The following is a 17,725-nucleotide window of genomic DNA, read 5'->3' as shown; positions in this document are numbered from 1 at the left end:
CTCGCACTACAATAATGGACAAAACAATCTTGATCCTTTCTATGGAATTTTGATAACAACCACAATCTACTATCTCGATATAAACTTTTGGTTTCTAATAAACATTATTTTGTACGAAAATACGAGAATATAGCGCGAAATAATATCAATTATGTTAAAATTTATTTAAAAAATTAAAGTAATAATTATAAAAGTAGATCCCATCCCAAATATTTGCTTTTGTTATATGATAAGTATTAGAGTAAAGTATAATTATATTAATATGATGATAAAATAAGACAAATACAATTCTAATTACTTCAAGGTGGTGCTCAGGGTCTGATGATGGAGCCAGATGGTGGTCACCAATACCAATGAACAATATGACTATACAACTTCGTGGTTTACATGTCATTCTAGCATTTTCACTTTCACATTTCAAGTGCATATACCACGAGTATAGGTTTTCGGGTGTGCTGATTTAAAAATTAATGACCGATTTGGAATCTGACATTGCTGACTGGCACTTTGACACAAAAGTCGTCATGGGTGTCGTAAAATAGGTTTTAGGGGGTGCTGATTCCAAAATTAATGGCCAATGTGGAATCTGACATTGCTGACTGTCACTTTGACACAAAAGTCGTCATGGGTGTCGTCAAATAGGTTTGCGGGAGTGCTGATTCCAAAATTAATGAACAATGTGGAATCTGACATTGCTGACTGTCACTTTGACACAAAAGTCGTCATGGGTGTCGTAAAGAGGTTTTAGGTGGTGCTGATTCCAAAATTAATGACCAATGTGGAATCTGACATTGCTGACTGTCACTTTGACACAAAAGTCGTCATGGGTGTCGTCAAATAGGTTTGCGGGGGTGCTGATTCCAAAATTAATGAACAATGTGGAATCTGACATTGCTGACTGTCACTTTGACACAAAAGTCGTCATGGGTGTCGTAAAATTGGTTTTAGGGGTGCTGATTCCAAAATTAATGACCAATGTGGAATCTAACATTGCTGACTGCCACTTTGACACAAAAGTCATCATGGGTGTCGTAAAATAGGTTTTAGGGGGTGCTGATTCCAAAATGAATGACCAATTTGGAATCTGACATTGCTGACTGTCACTTTGACACAAAAGTCGTCATGGGTGTCGTAAAATAGGTTTTAGGGGGTGCTGATTCCAAAATTAATGACCAATGTGGAATCTGACATTGCTGACTGTCACTTTGACACAAAAGTCGTCATGGGTGTCGTCAAATAGGTTTCCGGAGGTGCTGATTTGAAAATTAATGACCGATTTGGAATCTTGACATTGCTGACTGTCACTTTGACACAAAAGTCGTCATGGGTGTCTTCAAAAAGGTTTCCGGGGGTGCTGATTCCAAAATTAACGACTATTTTGGAATCTCACAGTGCTAATTGTAATTTTGACACAAAAGGAATCATGGGTGTTGTCAAATAGTTTTTAGGGGGCACTGATTCCAAAATTAATGAAATGATTTAAAAAGTAATGACCGATTTGGAACCTGACATTGCACAGTACCCCTGGAAAGGAAACCTATTTGACGACACCCATAACGACTTTTATGTCAAAGTGACAGTCAGCAATGTCAGATTCCAAATTGATCATTAATATTGAGATCAGTACCCATGAAAACCTATTTGAAGACACCCATGATCACTTTTGTGTCAAAGTGACAGTCAACAGTGTCAGATTCCAAATTGGTCATTAGTTTTCAAACACCTCCGGATACCTATTTGACGACGCCCATGACGACTTTTGTGTCAAAGTGACAGTCAGCAATGTCAGATTCCAAATTGGTCACTAATTTTGGAATCAGCACCCCCTAAAACCTATTTTACGACACCCATGACGACTTTTGTGTCAAAGTGACAGTCAGCAATGTCAGATTGAACATTGGTCATTAATTTTGGAATCAGCACCCCCTAAAACCTATTTTACGACACCCATGACGACTTTTGTGTCAGAGTGACAGTCAGCAATGTCAGATTGAACATTGGTCATTAATTTTGGAATCAGCACCCCCTAAAACCTATTTTACGACACCCATGACGACTTTTGTGTCAGAGTGACAGTCAGCAATATCAGATTGAACATTGGTCATTAATTTTGGAATCAGCACCCCCTAAAACCTATTTTACGACACCCATGACGACTTTTGTGTCAAAGTGACAGTCAGCAATGTCAGATTCCACATTGGTCATTAATTTTGGAATCAGCACCCCCTAAAACCTATTTTACGACACCCATGACGACTTTTGTGTCAAAGTGACAGTCAGCAATGTCAGATTCCAAATTGGTCATTAATTTTGGAATCAGCACCCCTAAAACCTATTTTACGACACCCATAACGACTTTTGTGTCAGAGTGACAGTCAGCAATGTCAGATTGAACATTAGTCATTAATTTTGGAATCAGCACCTCCTAAAACCTATTTTACGACACCCATGACGACTTTTGTGTCAAAGTGACAGTCAGCAATGTCAGATTCCACATTGGTCATTAATTTTGGAATCAGCACCCCCTAAAACCTATTTTACGACACCCATGACGACTTTTGTGTCAAAGTGACAGTCAGCAATGTCAGATTCCAAATTGGTCATTCATTTTGGAATCAGCACCCCCTAAAACCTATTTTACGACACCCATGACGACTTTTGTGTCAGAGTGACAGTCAGCAATGTCAGATTGAACATTAGTCATTAATTTTGGAATCAGCACCTCCTAAAACCTATTTTACGACACCCATGACGACTTTTGTGTCAAAGTGACAGTCAGCAATCTGAGGTACTACATATTCGTAATCTGAAAGTAATCAAGTCAATAATTTCAGTTATTTTGAATCGACTATGATTCCGAATTATTGGTAATAGTAATGATTGTATAGATGATTAGTGATTCCTTTACATGTAATGGTAATTTACCGTTTCACTTGATTACATTACAAGTAATCTGACACCCAGTGTCAGATTACAAAGTAAAATCAAGTAATCGTGTAATCCGGAATCGATTACGATTTCCCCATCTCTGGGTTTAGTTATATGGTTCATTGGTACTGGTGACCACCATCTGGCTCCATCATCAGACCCTGAGTACCACCTCTTGTCAAAGGTCTTGTTGAGACGAACCCAACGAGCCTAAACATGAAGTCGTTTACTTACATGGTTCACTGGTACTGGTGACCACCTTCTGGCTCCATCATCAGATCCCGAGTACCATCTTGATGTGTCTTATCATCTTGACCGTATTGTAATTTTCACATTTTTATCATCACAACGTTGTAATACTTTAACATTTAAACATAACAAAGTATTACAAAAGCAAAGCAAATATTTACGGATCTAGGATCAAATTCGTTGGTCGCTGTTTACACACACACAATGCGAGGATAGCCCGTGTAGAAACAAGGCGTCCGACCCACACAACAATAAATATTCTCGACGTTTGCGATGAAAACTCGGAGACCAAAGCGACATACGTCTTACCTCCTCGAGCTCCGGCGCGGCACTGAAATCGCAGGCGTCCGTCGCCGGTAAAATAGCGACAGGAAGGCTAGTTTTCAAAAAATTGGCAAAAAATCATGATAAAATATTATAACGACAAATGGATAACAGCAGTTTAAGCACATTGTGCAGATTATTTATATACTAAAATAACTTCGATAACATGTAGATTTTCGGAGAAATGATCACTTGTTTCGATGTATTTTCAAGACAAAATTGAGTTCGTTTTACTTTCAATTTCTCAATTTCAAAGGATTAAATGATAAATATTGTTTAATGGGCCTTAAGTACAAGATATTTGGAACTCAAATTTACCTCATTTATGAGAGTGATCTTATCAAATTGTACATAATAAGAGCTCCGAATTCTGTGCTTCACGCGGTTTTTCCTAAACGAGCATCAGAAAAACAATCATTACTAATTGAAAAAGCTTTTTTTTTCATATGTTTTTTATTTAACCGACAGTTAATAAGATGTTCTAACTGAAACAAGTACTTTCACTGTCTTTTAGTATGAGTAAAGTGTACAATTTTGTCGATAAATATTGTGCATTTTACAATATATCGCCTTTTTTTGTCATAGCGCTCTTAACAATGATACAGAATATTATTACTTGTAATAAAAGTGTGTGCTTGAGAAATGCCCTTGGGTCAATATAGTTAATTTTACATAAATCCGAATTAGAACCATCTATTCAGATACTATTGATTCTCTATTCAAAACCGAGAGCATTTCTTAATTAGTATAATTTTTTTTGCTAAATAGGGTTGCCAGACTTCAAAATTTCTCATCCTGACCTGACGGCCAGGTTTCAAGTCTAGCAAAAGAAAGACGCGAGTCACTGGGTGATAGTGCTAAAGAGAAGCTATTTTGATCGAATTCCTCCGATATTTGACTGTACTGGCGCACTATGTTTATGCCATTGTTGTTACCTCTTAGAAAAATCTATCGATAACCATTCGCCTGGCAACCCTATCTCCACCCCTTCACTCTAACTCTCCTCCTCCTAACTCTCTCTCCTTCTTCTCTTGACGCCACCGTTGACCGCCAGGTGTCCGCACAGACGCACCAGCCTCCACCAACAAGCTGAACGTCCACGCCAAGGAGTTCACCATGGCCAAGCCCGCTGATCAGCAGAATCGGTGAGTTGATTCGAATTTTACTTTTCTTTTCCCAGGGGCAAAGTCAAAATGGCAATACCTTACGTGCGAATGAAAAGTCCCATCGCCGTGTCTCGCTCCAATGTATGGCTGCCGCTCACCGCTGTCTCGCATAGACCAATGTCGTGGCTGAGCCGTTAACGAGCGCGGATTCCGAGCGGAATGCGAGCGTTCCGCCGGCGCACCGCTATCATTGCGCTTCGCTAACGCTACGCTATCAAAACGCTTTGTGTGTGGGAGGCTTTACAGTTCATCGCTTGGAGTCGGAGACTAACTAACTCGCTCGCGCCATCATCGCGTCTCATTTATTTACACGGGAATGATTATCGCCTTTAGCTCATCGCGTATAATATACTTGCTTTTGGTGGAACCTCCAATATTAGTGTGTGTGTAGTGGTGGCGATTCGTTCGCTGCTTAGCGTATTGGCATTGGCATGTTGGCTGAGCACCCGGGCGTAGCAAGGATTTGTCAGTAACTTTCGCTCTTTACACTACACGAGTACGTATTTATTAAGACAGTAATTTTACAACGTTGTATAAAATACTCCCTATAGTGTCCGCGATACTTACGGTATTATGCGTAAAGTCTCTACAAAGAGATCTTATTAGAAACGGAAGGTTTTCCGCGGACATCCAAATTTGCAAATTGTGGACTGCAGACTGTAGTGCGTTTGCAGGGGGCCGATTTTTGAGTCTCACGGCGTTCGAATTCAGAAAATTGTCACTGAAAATAATAGGCAATTCACCGTTTTCAACCGGTATTTTAGCGACAGTGAGACTCAAAAATCGGCCCCCTGAGCTGTAAAGAGCTTGCAGGAAAACAAAGAGATGCCCGTAATTTGCGAACTTCATTTCGGTGTTCGCACTTCGCAGTACTTAGGCTCTCTGTAAAGAAGTTTCGATTTTCGTTTTTACTGTAGGCGTAGATCCTCTGCAGACGGAGACTGCTGCATACCTGTCTTCGTTTTAACCTCTATGTATGCTTGAACGTGTATGACAGGATGAACGAATGAAAGGCTAACATAAGAGTTATTTACATTTATTGTGTTTATACCATTATACCCATTACAAAACTGGCAAATGGTAATATGTATATCACATAACATGATCGATCAGTGACAAACCCAGCCATCTGTAACGTTATCCGCAGATTCAACCCGTTCCAATCCAGCGCGGCCATATCGATTGGCAATATTGGCATTGACAAATCTATTTATACCTTACTTCAGGATGTTTATCATTATCCTAATGCGCATTTGCTTAGCCCTCGATCATTTGTTGACATCAGCATATTATTACTGTCTCAGAATAATCTAACTTATCAAGTGCGAATTCTCATTATTTCCTCCTTGCACTTACGGCTAAACTTTGATTGTGAAAACCCAGATTGATGAGTCCAACCTATCTGGCTGTCATTGTAGAGTGGCCATCAGATATATCGTAGTAGCGGCCAAAGTGCTCATAAAATGTGTCATAAAAACCAAAATCTTCCTAAATATTTATTATTATTATTTATTAGTAAAAACATGTTTACATGACATTACAGTAAAACCAATGCGTCACGAAACTTAGATAACATAAAAGAAAAAAACAGTTTGTAAGAACATGAAAAAAAAAACAATAAAGTATATCATAATTAATATTGTCTTCGGTTACCGCGATAGTTACTCATGAAATAAAACTATGGAAACGGATTAAATCGCGTATAATGAATTTAAAATACATCCCGACGTTTCGAACTCTTTACAGCGTTCGTGGTCAACGGGTGACTGAGAAAAAATTAAAATGTGCAAAAGCTACCCACTTACAAGAAATATTAACGAACCATGACCACAAATAATATAGATTTCTAAGGCAGGTTCACACACTATTAATAAAGCTAGTTATACAATATTCAAAAAATTTTACCATTACTCTGTTAAAAAAAAAAAAAATAATTAACCAATTAATCTACACAAAATTGACAAAGAAACAAACTGCAAATGTCCAACACCATACAACACAAATGCCTCACAGCCTTCGTCGTGCTTGTTCCATTATCAGATGTACTACTGGATCCCAAGCCGGTGGTAAAGTAAAGCCATCCTCTCTATTAAAGTTTGGATATTTCTTGATCTCAATGGCCTCTCGCAACATTCTGGGTATATATCGCTTCTCCTTAGCGAGAACCAGAGGCTTGTCAAACTTTATAGCATGATTGACTTTATCCATGACATGTTCAGAGACTGCAGACCTTTGCCGACGGTGCTTGACATCCGCTATGTGTTCCTTCACCCGTGTGGAAATGCTTCGTTTCGTCTGTCCCACATATGACAGGCCGCACTCACAGTCTAGCCTGTACACTCCCGCGCTTTGTAGAGGAGTTTGACATTTCACAGGCCTCAGGAATTGGGACATCTTCTTCATAGGCTTGAAATAAGTTTTAATAGAAGCCCGTTTCAAGATGTGGCTGATCCTATCTGTGACCCCTCTAACAAAAGGGAGAATTGCAGGCCGGCGCTCGACTGTAGGGATCTTCAAACGGGCCTTCTGCTTGACACGCGGTATCTTGAGCTCGTTCGCCAACAGCGCCTGCCTGGCATGTCGAAGCTCCGCGGTCAAATGTTGGTCGTCACATATCCTTTGGGCTCTCTGAAACAAAGATTTGCCTACAGTAGCTAGTTGACTGGGATGGTGGTGAGATTTGCCATTTAAGTACCTATCAGTATGAGTAGGTTTTCTATACACAGTGCGACCTAAGCTATTATCAGGATTCCTCAAAATGAGAACATCCAAGAAGATAGGATCAGCCACATCTTGAAACGGGCTTCTATTAAAACTTATTTCAAGCCTATGAAGAAGATGTCCCAATTCCTGAGGCCTGTGAAATGTCAAACTCCTCTACAAAGCGCGGGAGTGTACAGGCTAGACTGTGAGTGCGGCCTGTCATATGTGGGACAGACGAAACGAAGCATTTCCACACGGGTGAAGGAACACAATCGGGTTAATTTTCTTTCAGCCCCTTACTTGCCAAGAGTGGCACTGAAGCTTTGGTGGTTTCATGTGCTCTGCCTACCCCTTTATGGGATACAGGCGTGATTGTATGTATGATTGTATGTATGAAGGAACACATAGCGGATGTCAAGCACCGTCGGCAAAGGTCTGCAGTCTCTGAACATGTCATGGATAAAGTCAATCATGCTATAAAGTTTGACAAGCCTCTGGTTCTCGCTAAGGAGAAGCGATATATACCCAGAATGTTGCGAGAGGCCATTGAGATCAAGAAATATCCAAACTTTAATAGAGAGGATGGCTTTACTTTACCACCGGCTTGGGATCCAGTAGTACATCTGATAATGGAACAAGCACGACGAAGGCTGTGAGGCATTTGTGTTGTATGGTGTTGGACATTTGCAGTTTGTTTCTTTGTCAATTTTGTGTAGATTAATTGGTTTATTTTTTTTTTTTTTTTTTTAACAGAGTAATGGTAATTTTTTTTGAATATTGTATAACTAGCTTTATTAATAGTGTGTGAACCTGCCTTAGAAATCTATATTATTTGTGGTCATGGTTCGTTAATATTTCTTGTAAGTGGGTAGCTTTTGCACATTTTAATTTTTCCTCAGTCACCCGTTGACCACGAACGCTGTAAAGAGTTCGAAACGTCGGGATGTATTTTAAAATCATTATACGCGATTTAATCCGTTTCCATAGTTTTATTTTATATCATAATTGATAAATATCTCTGACAATGAGCAATTTCTCAATATGTCTTGTTCATCGGAAATCTCATTAAACCCTTCACCACCTACTTGGCAAGTAACTCTACCAGGAACGTACACGACCAACAACGTCCCTTTGACGTCTGTCGACGTAACGTCGTGCAGTTATGTCACACTCATCAGCGACTCAACGTCAACATTGGCACAATTTGCGGCATTTATCACTCTTTACATCGCGGCTATTTAGCCCCGAGATTGTGTGATAGGAAATGGCCAGTCAAGTGGTCGTTTGGCTTAAATTATTATTTCCTTTTTAGGGTTCCGTAGCCAAAATGGCAAAAACGGAACCCTTATAGTTTCGTCATGTCCGTCTGTCCGTCTGTCCGTCTGTCCGTCTGTCACAGCCGATTTACTCGGAAACTATAAGTACTACAGTGATGAAATTTGATGGGAATATGTGTTGTATGAACCGCTACAAAATTATGACACTAAATAGTAAAAAAAAAGAATTGGGGGTGGGGCCCCCATACATGTAACTGAGGGATGAAAATTTTTTTTTCGATGTACATACCCGTGTGGGGTATCAATGGAAAGGTCTTTTAAAATGATATAAAGTTTTCTAAAAAACATTTTTCTTAAAGTGAACGGTTTTTGAGATATCAGCTCTCAAAGTCGTAAAAAGTATGTCCCCCCCCCTCTATTTTTATAACTACGGGGTATAAAATTCTAAAAAAAATAGAGGTGATGCATGCTAATTAACTCTTTCAACGATTTTTGGTTTGATCAAAGTATCTCTTATAGTTTTTGAGATAGGTTGATTTAACTGTAATTTTGGTTAAGTTATTGGTTTATTATATTTGCTGCTACGGAACCCTTTGTGCGCGAGCCCGACTCGCACTTGGCCGGTTTTCTGTTTAATGAAATGACACTATAATGGAATGAAAGTGTACCTCTAATCGTAATAGTTTAAGAGCTAGAGAGTTTGAGATACCTAGAACTGTCCAATTTTTGCCTGTAGATTGTTTACTCTAAGAATCCTCCAATTTCAATACATATTTATTATATCGCCAATTGGAAAAGCTCAAAATGTTGTCCTGAAATAAGCAAGTGAATCTGTCGCTGTGAGCTTGTGAGAGTTCTGAACCCAAATATTTTTCTCAGAAAATTTTCTCAGTCATCAAAATTTCCTGATCGTTGATGTACCGCGACCTTGCAGCGATAGTTTGTTTTTCGTCAAGCCAAAGCGGTAGTAATCCAGTTCGCTGGCGCCGCTCCAAAGCAGGCAAACGCGTCTGCTTACCTATCAGTTGTAGTTTTTGTTATCACTTTGTTTCGCGCCGCGCTCTAGACCGCGCGCGCCCGTGCCATCCGCGCTCGCGCTGCCAGACCGCGCACCCGACCGAACCCGACCCACGAACGACCGAAACTTGAACTCTCCGACCTTCGTCTCTGAAGCTAAATCACCGAAACGAGCTCTCAGGAAAGCGTATAAGCTCTTTCCGTTTATTTAGACTAGATTCTAATAATAAATCCCAAGTGTAGTGAAATGAAACGTAATTTCAGTGCGACAGATTGCCAAGTTTGCACAGGGATTGACGCTATTCTGTGATAAATTTTATAGTGATTCGGGTAAACAAGTGAAGACTTTGTGTTGGGTGTTGTTTTATTGTTTTGTGACTGAAGAGTGAGTGGAAAATATTGAAAATGGTGCGCGGCAGGTTTTCTACTTCGGATGTGTGAGTACTGTTTGTAATTTGAATGAAACTTGCTAATGCTCAACATTATGAATACTGAATGAGTATGATACTTTTTCGTACACTGGTGCATTGACCCGACTAGTCTTTTCTTTTCACTTTATGGCAGGGCATAACAAAGAAAAGTAACCACAAATTTAAACAACTTTGAAACAGGGGAGGCATTCTGCACATAATTAAAGTGCTTGTTGCTAAGACGCACTTTTCACTCGGTGACATCCTCCCCCTTCTCTACCTTCCCCTTCCGATTTGTAGCACGTGTGTTGTCAACAAAACAGTATCTACAAGTAGTTCTTGATGTATGTGATTTTGCGCTGGTCATGCTCTCCCGCGAACTAACCCATAATTTCTTCTGCTGGACACCGCATTAGCATTTAGCAACATGGTTATTTTCAGAAACCTTTACGTTTTATAAAACGCTGCGGATTCCTTTTCTTATCATCACGTTTGACTCCAAAATCTCTATGAACAAATTATAAATAAGACGTCTTTTCAAAAGGACTCTGTGAAGTCCATACTAAAATAAGCCCATTTGGATATACACTTTTCAAATGTTAAATTTCGTATGACAGATAGGGTCACCAGGGCCCTATTTCTCGAAACTAATATTAATAATATTAGTCCATGAACTAATATTTTTACAAGTTTACTAGTGTAGGTACGTTTCTCGAAGCTACTCTATAAAATATTAGTTACTAGCTAATAAATATTAGCTAATATTATTAGAACTCTTTGGATTTTTGTTTCATGAATAAAAAATAGTTATTTGTTTTACATGGGGGCAAAGTACTTGTTTAACCGCACGTGCCAATATTGATACCTGAGTAAGCGAAAGATTCCTATTTTGAACCGCGAGCGTAGCGAGTGGTTCAAAAAGTGGAATCTTGAGCGTTGCGAGGGTATCAAGGCACGAAGGTTAAACAAACTGCCACCGAGTGAAACACAAAATTTTTCACCACACCGACACGAACAAAATACTGACTGTAAAACATCAAAATAAATCAAATCCATCAATTTATTCAATATTTATGATTCAAAATCATCATTTATAGGTAAAATCTAGCAGCCAGATTAAGAAATCGAGTTAAAATTTGTATGAAATTACTTTATATTGATTTAGACTAACACGATTTGCACTCATATGCCCTACGTCAGAGGTGTGACGGACAAGGTCGGGACGGTACTAGGGAAGTATTCTATACGTACCGTGTACTTACCGATGTCCAAAGTGTCAGGGCAACTTAGGTCAGCAAAGGATGTTATCCCGTATCAGACACCAGGTGTGTACAAGATAGATTGCAGCTGTGGTAGTTCCTATATTGGAGAAACCAAACGCACAATAGCGGTAAGGGTCAAGGAGCATATCGCGGCTGTCAAAAACCGCCAAATTAATAAGTCTGCGGTAGCTGAACATCTGCTACAGTCGGGACCAAACCACTGGATCGAGCTCCATAGTCCCAAAATTCTATCAACGGAACGTCTGTTCTACAGCAGAAAAGTACGTGAAGCGATTGAAATTAGGAAGCATCGAAATTTCAACCAAAATGAGGGACAGGGAATTTCTTCTTCGTGGAATCCAGTGATTAGCAAATGTAAGCGTGAAAAAACACCGAGGGACACACCGGCTGATGTCGTGAGTGTTGTGTGTAGGCAAAGTGACAACCCTAGCGCAAAAGTGAATAATCAAGAACAAGTGCGGGTAGTTCAAGAAACTCGCGTGGCTAGAAGATGTTGATGCAATTCCTCGCCAGTCTACCCGTGACCACGAACATAATGTGATCTTCGAAACGTCGGGCCTAATATAAATGTAAGTGAAATTACTTTGCCCCCTTGTGGATAAAATGCAATTTTGCTATTTGTTTTCGAATAGCAAAGAAAGCCTTTACCAGTTGGTGTGGTGAAAATAAATATAAACACTTGTAAAATTCACTAATAAAGCTATTAATCTCGGAAGGTTTGTAAAAAATATTAGTCGAAAGTATTAGCGTCAGCACTTTATTAAACAAAGTCATAAAATGTGTACTGATTCGTTTGCTTCCCACAGTGCAAAAGATCTAATAACAATTTTTCGTAGACAAAACTTTTTGAACATAAATAAAATTTTATTAAAACGTCAGAAAAGCTTCCAAAAAAATATCTGTACCTATACATAATAAATAAAAATAGCCTTTATTTACTGAAGCTGTCATCTACACGTATACTATTTTTGCTTATTATCTATTTGTTTTTATTTATAACTATAATATATTACTATTATTTTTTCCATCTACAACCTTAACTTCTCTTGTCCTTTGAGGACATAGGCCTCTTCCAAAGCCTTCCTATACATAGTTAATTTTAAATATGAAATCAATCCAAAAAACAATCCGCGCAAGGAAAACGAATAAAAAAATGGGCGGTACTATTCCCGGTTTTTTTTTTTAATTGGTGAGAAGACATGGGTAATAAAAGCACCATTCAGCCAAGCCCGACTAATATTTTTTATTAGTTTAACAGTATTAGTTACAAGTAGAATAATTATTTTTGAGAAACAGAAAATATTAGGACTTGTCAATTTTTCACTAGTAGCTAATAACTATATACTAGTAAAACTAATAGTTTCGAGAAATAGGGCCCAGGGAAGACATCTCAACATAATACAGACGATGTCGCATGAAGAAACTGTCTGACACGACTATTATCTTTGTAATTTAAAGGATTAAGTTCAAGATTACTTTGACCTGTAGTGTAATTTGTCTCGTGTGTACCTACACTTATACACAATACCACCAAATACTTGCTTTGTAAATTCATACGCAACGCAACGTACGAGTACTTAAATTAGGTAAACTAATCACGAGGTTAAATCTATTGCAGTTTATCGTGCTTATTTCTAAAGAAATGTTTCCATATCACGCGACTACAGGAAATTATACCGCAAAAATTGGCATTTCATTGTGTGCCTCTCTTTTATATCTATTGGTTCCCCACGTCTAAGTGCCGTAGACTCTGCCTAAGATGTAAAATTAGTAAAATCAAATAAAGCTAATATGTCCATTTGTCCAATAATGGTTCTGGAACGAAAGACTAGGATCTACTCTGCTCACTTTAGCAATAAACAATTGTATTAATCTAATCAGCCGGCGTATCATGCTTCTAATTTTATCACTTATCCACGTGGATAAGACGTCTGTCACGCTTTAGCAAGTATGTCAGTGTGAGAGTGACAGATGTCTTATCCACGTGGATAAGTGATAAAATTGGAAGCATGGTAGGCCGGCAGGTAGAGAAATTTACTCAGTTTTACCTCTGTGATATAAGCTCACTATCGCTGACCTTGCAGCCTTGGCTTGGCTGTCCACCAAAACATTGTCAACAACTGGATTTAACGAAATCCATTCAGAACCAAGCCCCATTCATTAAATGTCATTGTTTGTGCCATCTGAACATACATACTAGTTTATTAAGCGGTTGATTGGGCTCGTATCGTATTCATCTATATTAGTGACGTAAAAGTGTACTCGTATGTATTGTATAATTTCCATTTACTATTTACTTAGGGCAACCATCACGACATTACAACACCCCATCTCTTCTTTCGTCTTTGTCTTTGCCTTATCCCATTATTTGGGATCGGTTCTCCTCGTTCTCATGCGCCAGGACTCCTGTTCTGGGTTGTCGTTGTTGACAGTGGGGTCGCTCCAAATGATATATAGTGGACCCCCATGTAGCAGGCGGTCGTTCACCATATCTCTTAGCACTGCAGCTTTTTTCATCACATTAACCACACCCCATCTGTGAGGGTGGCATAAACTCGCCACTGCGTATAAGGTTTTAACCCCCGACGCAAAAACGACGGGGTGTTATAAGTTTGCCGTGTCCCGTGTCTGTCTGTTTGTCTATCTATCTGTCTGTGACATCGTAGCTCCCGAACGGAAGAACCGATTTAGATTTAGTTTTTTTTGTTTGAAATCTGAGTTAGTCTGGAGTGCTCCTAGCCATCCATGTTTCATGAAAATCGGTCCACTATGTCGGGAGTTTTTTCAAAATTTTAATTTTGTGGTTAGGTTATTGTATAGGAAAAGATCTACAAAGAAGTTCAAGTTGTTTTAGAGGAAAAAGAGCGTATTTTAGCTCAATTAAGACACATGAACTCTTTGGCAACCTTGTTAAAAGTAACCTAAATAGGCTTCTAAACATCAAAGGTAGCCCGTCGAATTCTCCTTGAAACGATTAGCCAGCTATTTGAGTTCCTCATATGAGCGGAGTTTTAAATTGGTACAGTCATGCGTCATGTTTGCTCTTATGTTCTGTCGTTGCCCCAAGGCCGTATCGCCAGACCGATGGCAGCCGATTGTCTGAAACAATGACTTCATTTATGCGTTTGCATGTGAAATTAATGATTTTGTTTACTTAATGAAACGAGCTACCTATAAGTGTGAATCTATTCCCATTGATTTTTTCAGATAATTTAAATGGTACCTTGGTTTTAGTTTATATGAGTATGCTATAGACAAAACTAAGTTATACCATAAAATATTACCAGAGTATGTGCGTAAAGAGAGCCACAGAATGTCTAACTAAAGTCCCATGCATTCCGTTCAGACTAGATAAGATTAGATTTTCCTGTTCCCCCTATAGGTTGTGATTTTTTTTAATATACCTAATTGGATGGTTGATCTGAAAGAATTTCACTGGTCGTTACAGGATACTGAGAATGATAAAGGTTTCCCTCGGTGTTTTAGTGAATGACAAACAACCGGTAATACAATTCTAATTTGTTTCCGCGAAGACGGAGGAATTTCATATCGTCTGTGCAGAAAGAGCAGTCAGATAATGTATACCTACTGCATTGGATTCCATACATTCTGCGATTCTTCTCTTTTCGATCAGATTCTATTTAGATAAAGATCCTTAACCTTATTACACCTCGTCCATAAGATACCATGTGCGGAATCCCTGTGGATTTGTGGAAAGTTAATCTTCAAAATCATGTTCAGAATAACTGTAACATTAAATTATCAAGGACTGTTTCGTAGAGATATGCTCGGCTGCGTATGAATTTTTATGCTTGAATAATTTATTATCTTCTCTTTTCGAAGCCTTTATGTATCGGTTTATTGCGTGTTGCCATTTGTTCACGAAATCAGCCGAATACGGGTTCCATGAACCCGCTTTTTCAGTACGATATAGGCAGGTAGACTTCACGCTTTACTGTTTAGCATTACCATTTTAACCGATAAAACTTTTTGACGGGTAACGCAACGCCAAATGTTAAAAGCAATTAAGATAAATGCATCGTGTTTGAAGCAAAACACATTTAGTTTTTCCTCCTCCGTTCTGACATGTATCGTAAACTCGCCTCATTCGGTGACACTGACACGCCTAATTCGGTGATACCACAGAATATACAATAGTACAAGTACAAACAATATATAATATATAATAGTACAAGTGGTGATACAAACTTTGAAGCACTATTCCGAAAGACGATTTTTGTTTGTTTCACCGAATTAGGCGTGTCACCGAATGAGGAGAGTTTACCCTAGGTATGTTTCCTGAATCCTCTATAGCTTTTTAAATTTAGATTTAGAGACACCTACTCTGTTCTTCTGCACTACAATGACATGCAGGAGATTTTCTGAGATGCTTTTTAGATTTAGAGACACCTATTACTCTGTTCTTCTGCACTACAATGACATGCAGGAGATTTTCTGAGATGCTTATGCATCTCGTACACAAACTGTATATAGGTACATCAAATACGATACAGAGTTCAGCCTCATAAGGATCTGCTGCAATTTCGTTATTTGCATTTTCCCCGCTCGAATTTAGATGAGCGCTAGGGGACTAAACATTCCCGTTTTCGATATTAATAGTTACTACCTCTCAGTTCCTCATTGTACTTATATAACTAAGGTGTTTTACCGCCACTAAATTGCTACGTTAAGTTATATACTTAAGTATAGAATATAGAGCTACCTAATACAGTCATCTTTATTGTTTGTTTTACTCGTGTTTTGAGGACTAAGCATACTAAGAAATGCCGTCTTGTTTCGCTGAGCTATGTTGTCTAATCACTTCTACAAGCAAATAACACAAAAGACTAGGTACAAACACAACGAACCATACATTCTTCGAGACTGTTTATCACATTCAACACAATCTCACATCACACAACACCTATGTTACTATGTAGTAGGTATGTTTAGTATATTTACCCATTAGCACGACGTCATTAAATTTAATATAGGTAACTATACTCTGTCAAACAAATCTGTCAGTAAATAAGAACAAAGAAAAGTATAGGTATCCTTTTCTCTAGCACCCTAAAGAAAAGGATGCATATAAGTTTTCTTTGTTCTTATTTACTAACAGACTTGTTTGACAGACTTTAGGTAACGTATTATCTCTAGCCTCGTTTACTATTTTTTTTATTTACCGAGAGTCTGTTGCTACTCGAGATTTTATTTCGATTCGTCTTCGAGTCGATTCAGCGGATACAAATTTGGAGGCGATTTGGCAATCGATCGTAATAGTAATAACATCCGATATAATCCTGGGTGGTCTAATTCTGGGCGGAACTGACGTCTACTTGGGATCCTTTTTAATGCTGCTCACATAGTATTTGTCTTTTTTGTTCGCTTTCTTGAGAATCGTGGAGCGTGTGTCTATCTTTTTTGCCTTTGACAATCCGCAGTTGCTTCCCGTTGGGGTTTGAATTTGTCGCCCGGTAGGATTTTTGCAGTTCTGCGTTCGGTCTGATGATGATTGGAGACGTAAGGGGAGTACTCTAAAGAAAACCGTCAAGTGCTTTGTTTGTGCTATTGTTATGCCTAAACTACGGGACAGACTTTAAATCCTTTAAAAAATCTCTTAAGTGGCATGTAATACAAACTACATGCAAGTAACCTTAGCATTGTGACATTGGAAGCAAGTACTCATTCGCCACTTGAGTGGTCATATTTCTTCTCATATTGCTAACTAAGAGGCTTAACGTGTTATAATGTGACGAGTGAGTGGCACAAAGCAGGCCCTCGATCGCAGACAGGACACGCCACTTGTGCCCATTTCATGCGATTTTCTACACAGGGTTTTTGTTACCGTATGAAAATATCCGAAATGGTATTAGCAAAGGAAACTTGTACCTAATTTCGATTTTGGCTGTTGATTTTGCTTATTTATTGATCCGGCTTCTTAAATTTCGTAAGAAGCCTAAATCGTTGCCCATAATATGGGCTTTCTTAATTAGAGAAACGAATACGATACATTATATATCAATTTCTGTTGTAGGGTTTGGTTTGTCGATTTCGCTGAGCCGGATATTCTGAATCAACCATTCAATATCTTCATTTATCAAAATGTACCCATTGAGGTAGGTCGTTGAACGTCTAGGTTTAGTTGAGTAGAGTGGCCCAGAAACCTCGCCTACATCATTGTTTAATTTTATTTTATTACCGGTCTGGCGTAGTCAGTAGTGACCCTGCCTGCTGCGCCGCGGTCCCGGGTTCAAATCCCGGTAAGGGCATTTATTTGTGTGATGAGCACTGATATTTGTTCCTGAGTCATGGATGTTTTCTATGTATATAAGTATTTATATATTATATATATCGTTGTCTGAGTACCC

The 17,725-nt window shown here is 38.8% G+C and overlaps 1 protein-coding gene across 3 annotated transcripts in view; it reads left to right on the top strand.

The window, feature by feature from the left end:
• LOC125230102 (CBP80/20-dependent translation initiation factor) overlaps positions 1 to 17,725 on the top strand; it is a 34,862-nt gene that overhangs the window by 4,835 nt on the left and 12,302 nt on the right. Inside the window, exon 3 of one of the 3 annotated variants that reach the window (XM_048135120.1) lies at positions 4,568 to 4,646. In XM_048135120.1, the coding sequence (XP_047991077.1) occupies positions 4,568 to 4,646 (79 nt within the window). Of the gene's footprint in view, positions 1 to 4,555; positions 4,647 to 9,692; positions 10,102 to 17,725 lie in introns of those variants that run through there. The other 2 variants (XM_048135119.1, XM_048135121.1) reach the window with 2 other exon arrangements.

Source organism: Leguminivora glycinivorella, chromosome 10 (genome assembly GCF_023078275.1).
Source record: "Leguminivora glycinivorella isolate SPB_JAAS2020 chromosome 10, LegGlyc_1.1, whole genome shotgun sequence".
Lineage (NCBI taxonomy): Eukaryota > Metazoa > Arthropoda > Insecta > Lepidoptera > Tortricidae > Leguminivora > Leguminivora glycinivorella.
The sequence above is the reverse complement of the archived record's forward strand: the minus strand, read 5'-3'. Positions and strand labels throughout refer to the sequence as shown.